Raw genomic sequence first — 9066 nt, forward strand, 5'->3', positions numbered from 1 at the left:
GCTACAGTATACCAGTAACTACAGTTACACCAGTAACCAGGGGTATTTTAGTCTTTTTACACCCGCAAAAAAAAAACGACAAACAAAATCATACACCAGAAATTAACAACTTACTAAATTGAACAAAAAAAAACAAACTTCTATCAATAATCTCCGCCATCAACGCCCGCGACTTCCGGCAACAACCCTCGGTAACTACCACCACCGCCCAAATCTGAAGAAAAATATGCGCTGTTAAAACAGTGAAAAAAAATTAGAACAGAAGGATGGTGACATCAGATATAAAATACAAACAAATCTTATAAATAAAAAAAAAACAGAACTAAAAGATACAAAAAATCCTATGTTAAAAATTTATAATAAAAAAATTATAAATGAATATAACAAAAATATAGAAACATCTTTCAATCTATAAATCTGTAATATTTTAAATTACATCTTAAACACAATAATTCATATCTATGTTTTAATTTCACATCCAAGAACCATCACCATCCATCCCTTTTCAACTACACTTATAAAAAAAATATTTTTCAAACATATAAGCATAATAACAGATCTGACCGTGGGCGTGGAAGTGCGAATGACATGCGGCGGTTTGATCGAAAAAAGAAAAGGTACCGGCGGTTTACAAAATTCTATTTCCCAATTTCTTCTTTTGATAACTGTCATCCTCTCAAATTAGCTACAAACAAGGAGGAAGATAGCAGCACACCAACCGAGGACATATAGATTTTCCATTTAATCCGCCGTTTCCATTAAATCTTGAAGCCTTCCACTCATGTTTTCTGCCGATGCCGAACTCCATGAATTAATAAATTAAGGTTAGGGTGAAAGATAACGTAAGAGAACCCCTAAACAGAGGAGAGAGAGGCTGAAATTGGGGGATAAAATTAGATCTACGATATTAGAGGTTTTACGTATTTTGTAAGCAGTTAAAGTCAACATTTAAAAACCATGGGCTTCAACTTAAATCAAATGAATGGTATAAAATTGTGGGCTTACATGGGTCTCACGGATAATCGATAGAAACTTCTAAGAAATCTAAAAAGATATTTAAGAACTCATTTTGCCTTTGATTTTAGCATTCTAAACACGTACTCATTCCGTCCCAATTATATAGTCCATGTTTCCTTTTTATTTTAGTACCTTTATAACATTACTTTCTTAAGTAAAACAAAAATGTAGGTAAAAAGTAAGGAGTAAAACTGAAAAGTAGACAAGAAAGTTGTGACGATCGCTCCAAATCCATATGGACAATACGTCATTCATTGATTTCATTGCGAGGTATTTGACCTCTATATGATACGTTTTGTAAACATTGCATTCTTTTGAAAAGGCACACCATAAATGAATATTTAAATCAAAGGTTTTCGACATCTGATGATTTCTACATATAGACAATCACCGTAAATAATAGTTTACAATAGTACTTCCGTTGACAATGCAGTCAAAATAAGATACATGGTGATAATTTGGTGAATGCAACGTTTCCTTGAAAAGTATGTCATGTAAGACTCCATGCACATAGCTTGTCTAACATATAAGCAACAGCGGAAGACTTCTAGGAAACCTGAGAATAAACATGCTAACAAGTGTCAACACAAAGGTTGGTGAGTTCATAGTTTTAATGTTTCGCATAATCTGTGTATAAAGGTGGATCACAAGATTTCAGTTGTTTCATCCAGAAACGTTTATCAAAATATTCTACAAGATTGAGCTCCCTGGTAACTAAACTTAACGTATATATAATTTGTACCCTTTTGTATAATCATCTTAATAGTACACGTAAACCAACGTGTACGCTTCTCAAATAGCATACGTCCGTTCAAAGGCTAGCGCTCTAGCTCGGACGGGGATATCAAGCCCTATGGATCCATATACTACTACTCGCGCCCACCAGTTCTTATAACTGGCAGTTACTAGTTACCAAAGCTAAGGGATTTTCGGTTCAAACTCAGTGTAGAATTTAGTATGTACTTGTATCCATTGCGTTTTAAATTAAGTGCATGTATTCTCAGCCCAAAAATATATATTGCAAAACCAATTAAAAAAGGGAGCAAATGAAACTCACCTTAGCAGCACATAAAGTTGTTCACCAAAACGTGACCGAAACTCGGAATATCAAATAAACGTAGATTTCAACCTAGAGAACATATGTTGGTCAATAAATGTCTATCAAGCTAGGTCAGGTCATAGTGTATAACAATCCTAATGCTCGAGATCGACATACAAAAGTTATCCAAAGTCGTTTCAAAAAGTCAATTTTGACAATAGTTCAACAAAACGAGACATACCTTATATAAGGATTCATTTACTCGGTTGGTAATATTCAAAAATCCAATTTATCAATCTCGTAAACAAGTTGTTTAAATCTTAATTGTAGATTCAAAAGCAATTTCAATTAACTTCAATCATAATTCAGTTGCTCACATCTTTTAAACCGTTCATCGAAATTATTCGATATCTAAATGAAAAGTTATTGATTTTTCGTCAGCTTTCCAAAAACATGTATATCATATACCTTTTACCAGTAATATATGTATTTACTTCGTGATTCATCATAACTGTTTAACGATAAAATTTAGCATACAAGCATGCATAAATATATACACTCGAGCACTAGACATTGATACACAATTAATGTATAAAAGATAAAATATGAGTGCTTACGTATCAATATTGAGATTCAATATTGTAGGAAAGTACGTAGACGCAACAGAGATGATAAACACTAGATTTGATTCACAAATATACCCTCGAACATTACCCATAACCTCCTTGACAATAACCCATAATTTTCTTAGCTCTATCCCGCTCAAAAACCCATTTTGAAGGTGACACGCTCATAACCTCGTCGTAGTATTTTAGGTATATATACTACTAATAATAATATTATAATAAGATTAATAATAATAATAATATTAATCTTAATAATAATAATAATAATAATAATAATAATAATAATAATAATAATAATATAAAAAAATAATAATACAGAGGAATGAATCGAGCTTTTATAGTATGTGGCCTGCTACAGTACCTCATGCGATCGCATGAGTTTTCAGTGTTTTTGCCATGCGATCGCATGGCCGCCTTATCCTGTTTTTGTTTGATAATTCGCCGACATCAAATAGTGTGTTACTGTAGCAAATAGTGTTTTACTGGAGCAAATCACCGTAGCAAAGTCGTTTTCACTGTAGCACTGTAGCAAAATACGGTTTCACCGTAGCAAATAGTGTTTTACTGTAGCAAATAGTGTTTTACGGTAGGAAAGTCATTTTACTGTAGCAAATAGTGTTTTACGGTAGGAAAGTCGTTTTTACTTGTACATATATATATACATACATATAATTGTTCATGAATCGTCGAGAGCAGTCAAATGTAATTTAATACATGAAACAGTTCTAAAATTTTAAGATTCAACTTCATAGACTTTGCTTATCGTGTCGGAAACATTAAATCATTTAAAGATAAAGTTTAAATTTGGTCAGAAATTTCCGGGTCATCACAAAAGTACATGTATCAGTCACTTTTTCTAAAACTGTGTGTTTTTTGTCTGTGGACTATTAAATTGGGACGGAGGGAGTATTAATTACTGTAAACATATACGGAGTATTAATACTAATTAATATTAATATATTAATACTATATACGTACTATTTTCCATAAGTGACTGTCCAAAGTTGAATAGTTGTAATTAGCACTAACTTTAAGAGTAAAATGATAATGATAATTTGCCACTAACACATAACAAAGTGCGGGTAATTTACTTCATCAACTTTTTACATCATGAACAAAATCAGCAACTATATATTTTGAAAGGCAAGAGGAAAACAACACACGTTTTGTATCATTGTATATAAACACTACCTATATAATGTAACCAATAACCATAACATGATTAAGCTTTTGTAATGTAAATATGCCACTAGCAAACCTTATCCTCAAAATTAAAACACAAAGTAATAGAAAACGCAAACTATCTCTGACTCAAGAACTCGACGCACCGCGATATATACATATTGGGTTCTCCCTTAGGATCTGTTTTGGACTTCCGCTGCGAAGCGCGGGCCCATCTACTAGTTATTAATTAAATCTCGAAACTAATAAACATATATGTGTGTGTTTGTTACTTATAATTCACTTAATATTCACTTTTTACATCAAATCACATTAAACTAATTAAGTCCTAATTTGATACAGTACATATTAGTACAAGTGCTAACAAACGTTTTAATATCAAAAGTTTGTACATGATCGTTAATTAAACTTGAAAACCAAGGGTGTGTTGAACACCCCTAACTTCTAAATCGAATTGAAATCCACTTTGTTATCATTTTCGTTCATATACTTTCATCTTTGTATATTTCAATAATTTATGTTCAAGGAATTGAGGTAGGAAGTAGTTGATGATGTCCTCGGATCGTAATAAGAACAGTTGTTATGGTGCTCGGTTATAGATCGGACTAAGTTGATTGACAACAACATCATATCCATTGGTTTCACTCTTAGGCAAGGTTGAAGAACTTGAAATTCGGAGAGTTCTTGGCGGGACAATTTTTGGGAGTTCTCGGAGAACTCGGTTGTTGACTAACGTTGACTTTCTAATATAAATATATATTTTCGAATATATATATATATATATATATATATATATATATATATATATATATATATATATATATATACACATACGTACATACATATATATATATATATATATATATGTGTGTGTGTGTGTGTGTGTGTGTGTGTACAAAAAGTAGACTTTTGAGATAATTTTTATGATACATAATATAATATATAGCTACAAACAAATGTTGGTCGAGATTTGATTGAGATATTCAATTTATCGGGCATTGACGGGAGATTAGACCGATAAACTCAATTTATCGGTCTTTGACCAATAAAATCGAAAGTTGACCGATTTTTTGAAACGATAACTCGGCAGCCTACTGGAAACGAGTTATCACCGAGTTCTCGGCCGATTTTTCCAATTTTTGCAACCATGCTCTTAGGACGCCATCAATGTTGATTATGTAGCGGCGAGAAACAAAGAAATCAAATAAGTAAGCTTACAAATGGTTCAAAATCAATTGACAATGAAAGTTAACGTGACAATTAATATGACTGAATTTTAATGTACTAGTTTTATTTGATTGAGAAATGTAAAATGTGACTGAACGCTACATTTCCGAAAAAAAAAAAAAAAAAATGAAATAAATAGAATAGAAGTTAGAATAAAAAGTTGGCGGTTTGATCAACGCGCCATATAAATACGTAACCCGATTGAAAAATCAAACCAAACCTAAAACCCAATTTCTTGATTTCTCCCCTTTCTCTCTCTAATTTTCCCCCGAAATTGTCTCTGTTACCATTCTCTCTCTAAAACATTTTTTTTACAGATTCAGATCTGATCTGTTTGTGTTTGCGAAGAAGACAGATAGTTATCGAAACACAACTGCTGCTCAATTCATAATTAAATAATAATGGCGCAGGTATCACCTCTTGCTAAATACAAACTTGTATTTTTGGGCGATCAATCCGTTGGTAAAACCAGTATCATCACCAGATTCATGTATGACAAATTCGATACCACTTATCAGGTACACAATTCTATTTTTTTAAATTTATTCTGCCCTGATTTTTGTGTGTGTGTTAATTTATTCGTGATTTGTATTCAATTGAAGAAGATTCATCATTGGATCGGTGTGTATGAAATTAATGGACGTGTAGAATAGTATTTAAATCATGTCTATCAATTGATCGATGTGCTATCTATAATTATTGATAAATTCAACGTGTAAAGCTTTAACCTTACGTAGGGTGCTAATTGTTACAGTTACATAACTAAAGAAATGAAGAATTGTGTGTACTAATCTATACATTTTAATATATTTATACTATCTTTATTGAGGTGAATTTAATTTTGAATTATAAAACACTCCAAGCTTGTATCATTCCAGTCATCGTGCTCCTTAATACAAAAGCACCATTTGTAATCATGTGGAGTACCTTGATCACTAATTGTGTGAATGAGGCAAAGCAAATCATCTTAATGAAGTTATATTTTGCCCATTGATCATTAGGTTGTTGTAGCTAGCTAGGTCCCATGATCATAGACACACGATGTTGATCCACTACAGTACAAGCCGAAGTCGTGATAATCACATAACTAGTCCAACAGCTCCTCAATGTACATTTAGTAACCAATTAACCATATACCAAAGACAAACTAAAAGTAACAGACCTCTTAAGTTCTGATCTTGATGTCTGTATGCACGTACATACAACTCAGTGGTTGATCTAATCAATACATTAAAATGTCTAATATTCGAGAGCAAAACTATTTTTATGTCAAGATGAATGAATGGTATATCCTAATTGGTTTTTTGCTTGCACAAGTATTATTGCTTGTAATTCCCTTTCCTTAAGCCAAGTGATTATTAGCTTAGTTTAGTTGTCAATTGGCATTTTCTCGTTCTAAATGTCCCTTTAAGTCAACAATTTAATTCTTTCTTATAATATCATCATTTGGTTCTCAGTACAATTATTGTTGATGTGAATCAGTCGATCAACTGCGTGCTCAAATACTCTATTTTATGTTTTGAGATATCAGATAGACTAAAACCTACGACTTGATTTGTGTTGGAATGTTATATGCAGGCTACTATTGGCATTGATTTCCTGTCTAAAACAATGTACCTCGAAGATCGAACAGTTCGATTACAACTTTGGTAGGTTGTCATGTTTGATACTTACGGCTTCTTCTTTTCAGTTAGCCCGGCAACTAACTGCTATCATATCTAGTTATTACCTTGTTTATATAACAATGATGTATACTAGCTACAAACTTCTAAATTTCTTTTTTCTGATAGAAAATTGAGATCTCAAGTGTTTCTTTTATCATTTTGTCTCGTAACTTTTCAGGGATACTGCAGGGCAGGAAAGATTCAGGAGTCTGATTCCAAGCTATATAAGAGATTCATCAGTTGCAGTCATCGTTTATGATGTTGCTAGTAAGTAAAACCTTTTGAAGTTACAAATTATCTCATCCACAATTTTTTTACTTCTTTAGTTTTTGAAATTTGATATATTTGGAAAAAGCAAACGCCTTTACTAGTTTATGGTGCATTTCAGAATTACCAAAATCTTCTTACTCTTGTGGGACATTTTTCCTATGATAATTTTGAACAGTAGAACTTTCCATACAAGCAATGATAATCCACACTTGAATGCACACTTGTGGTGGATTTATAAAAAAATAATGGTGAAAATATTACCATCCTATCCAAATGGCCTGAACGGGGTCACAAAGGAGCTTTAATTACTTCTGCTTCTACACTTATTATTGCTGCAAACAGGATTATAATGATATAGAATACACCACTCTTTTTTGTGTGTGTGTGTGTTGGTATGGCCCTTGTCCTAAATGGATTTGTAATTATGCAGATCGACAGTCATTCTTGAACACTGCAAAGTGGATAGAAGAAGTACGTACTGAGCGAGGAACTGATGTCATTATAGTCCTGGTTGGGAACAAAACCGATCTTGTTGACAAAAGGTGTGACATTTACAGTTTGAACATTACTCTTACTTTAAGCTCCAATGAAACTAGTTATACACTAACTTATTTATTTGGTTATCTTGTTTTACCTTTAATGTGTATTTAATCTGGAATTTTAAGTAGTTTGTCTTGTCAGATTAGAATGAAGTTGGAATAATGTTTTGCATGTGAGTACTGAGAAGTAATGAAGACTTAATAAAGTGTATAATGTAATTATTTTTATTATTGAACAGGCAAGTTTCAATTGAAGACGGAGATGCTAAAGCTCGTGATTCTGGAGTTTTATTTATTGAAACCAGTGCAAAAGCTGGATTTAACATCAAGGTTTATTTTAATACCTTTATATTGCATCTATCTATATCTCACCACAATTTCATTATATACAATAAGGATGTGCATAGTTGTACATCTTCATTTCATGGATGGGTTAAATGAAGTTATCGTTTATAGGTATAGTAGGGTCAAAAGGGTGAATTTAATAAGTTGGGCTAGAAGGCAAACATGTAAAGTGGGTCAAAAATTGCATCCAACCACTCGCGAATCTAGGATCAAAACTCAAAGGTGTCCTATACAATTTGAGTGGTACTTTATAATTTTTTTTCTTTCTAAAATATGATTGTTTACTTCATAAAAACATACGGGGTCTTATCTTCAAATTTAGTGGTGTCCTTTGAAATTTTAGTAGTATTTTGTAAATTGAAATTAAAAATAGTGGGCCCACACCCTTCAATGTTCAATGTAGATACGCCTCTCCATCCAATCAACTTATCTGTTTTGAGATCACTGTCTCTATATCTAACAGTGATCATGTAGTTAAAAGTTTGCATGTCTGACCTCATCATTAAACAATCTTGATCTCACCGAAACAATTAATCATCCTTGTAGCCTTTATTCCGAAAGATCGCTGCTGCATTGCCGGGAATGGAGACACTTTCCTCTACGAAACAAGAAGACATGGTTGATGTGAATTTGAAGTCTTCGGGTAATGCTCCACAGGCAGAACAACAAGGTGGAGGCTGTGCGTGCTAGAGACTTTAAAAAAGGAAGAATATAGAAAAGAGAATGGATTTTGTAATTGGTTGGTATGCTTTATTTGTTGATAATTATCATTTGTAATTGGCACGAGACTTGGAAGATATTATGTATCTTCACTATACCTTTTTAGCTTCACTATATTTTTTATCTCTATAGAGCAAGACATTAATGGTTGACAAAACAGAGCTTTTTGCTAGGGAGTACTTTTTTAATTACGTCTCATTATTGTTATTTTTTACAAGCTCAAGTGACGTATCTATCTATGGAATGGTTATAAGAGTTATAATTATCATGAGAGATAAATTATACCAAGTTTATTTTATTTTACTGTATTATTTATTAAAGTGTTATTTTTTGTTTGTGCGCAAAGAGTAACAGTGAAGCCAAATAACGATTCCTTGTTACTCTAAATTTGTAATTCGGATATTAGTATGATGAGCAGACATAAGTCTCGTGTTCTA

The 9066-nt window shown here is 32.4% G+C and overlaps 1 protein-coding gene across 1 annotated transcript; it reads left to right on the top strand.

Moving 5' to 3' along the window:
• The first annotated feature begins 5317 nt into the window (after nucleotides 1-5317).
• Nucleotides 5318-8891, top strand: LOC139866004 (ras-related protein RABH1e). The gene is made up of 6 exons (XM_071854133.1): nucleotides 5318-5609; nucleotides 6670-6740; nucleotides 6934-7022; nucleotides 7456-7567; nucleotides 7804-7894; nucleotides 8456-8891. The coding sequence occupies exons 1-6, from the start codon at nucleotides 5493-5495 to the stop codon at nucleotides 8597-8599; spliced, it is 624 nt and encodes a 207-aa protein (XP_071710234.1). The 5' UTR covers nucleotides 5318-5492; the 3' UTR covers nucleotides 8600-8891.
• The last annotated feature ends 175 nt before the right edge of the window (nucleotides 8892-9066 follow it).

This window comes from Rutidosis leptorrhynchoides, chromosome 9 (genome assembly GCF_046630445.1).
Source record: "Rutidosis leptorrhynchoides isolate AG116_Rl617_1_P2 chromosome 9, CSIRO_AGI_Rlap_v1, whole genome shotgun sequence".
Classification (NCBI taxonomy): Eukaryota; Viridiplantae; Streptophyta; class Magnoliopsida; order Asterales; family Asteraceae; genus Rutidosis; species Rutidosis leptorrhynchoides.

What these genes read in the sequence shown, in the direction of transcription:
- LOC139866004 (XM_071854133.1), top strand. Translation starts at nt 5,493, where the DNA reads ATGGCGCAGGTATCACCTCTTGCTAAATACAAACTTGTATTTTTGGGC. An exon ending in ACAGTTCGATTACAACTTTG is followed by an intron (nt 6,741 to 6,933) that starts GTAGGTTGTCAT and finishes GTAACTTTTCAG; the next exon opens with GGATACTGCAGGGCAGGAAA. An exon ending in ACCGATCTTGTTGACAAAAG is followed by an intron (nt 7,568 to 7,803) that starts GTGTGACATTTA and finishes ATTATTGAACAG; the next exon opens with GCAAGTTTCAATTGAAGACG.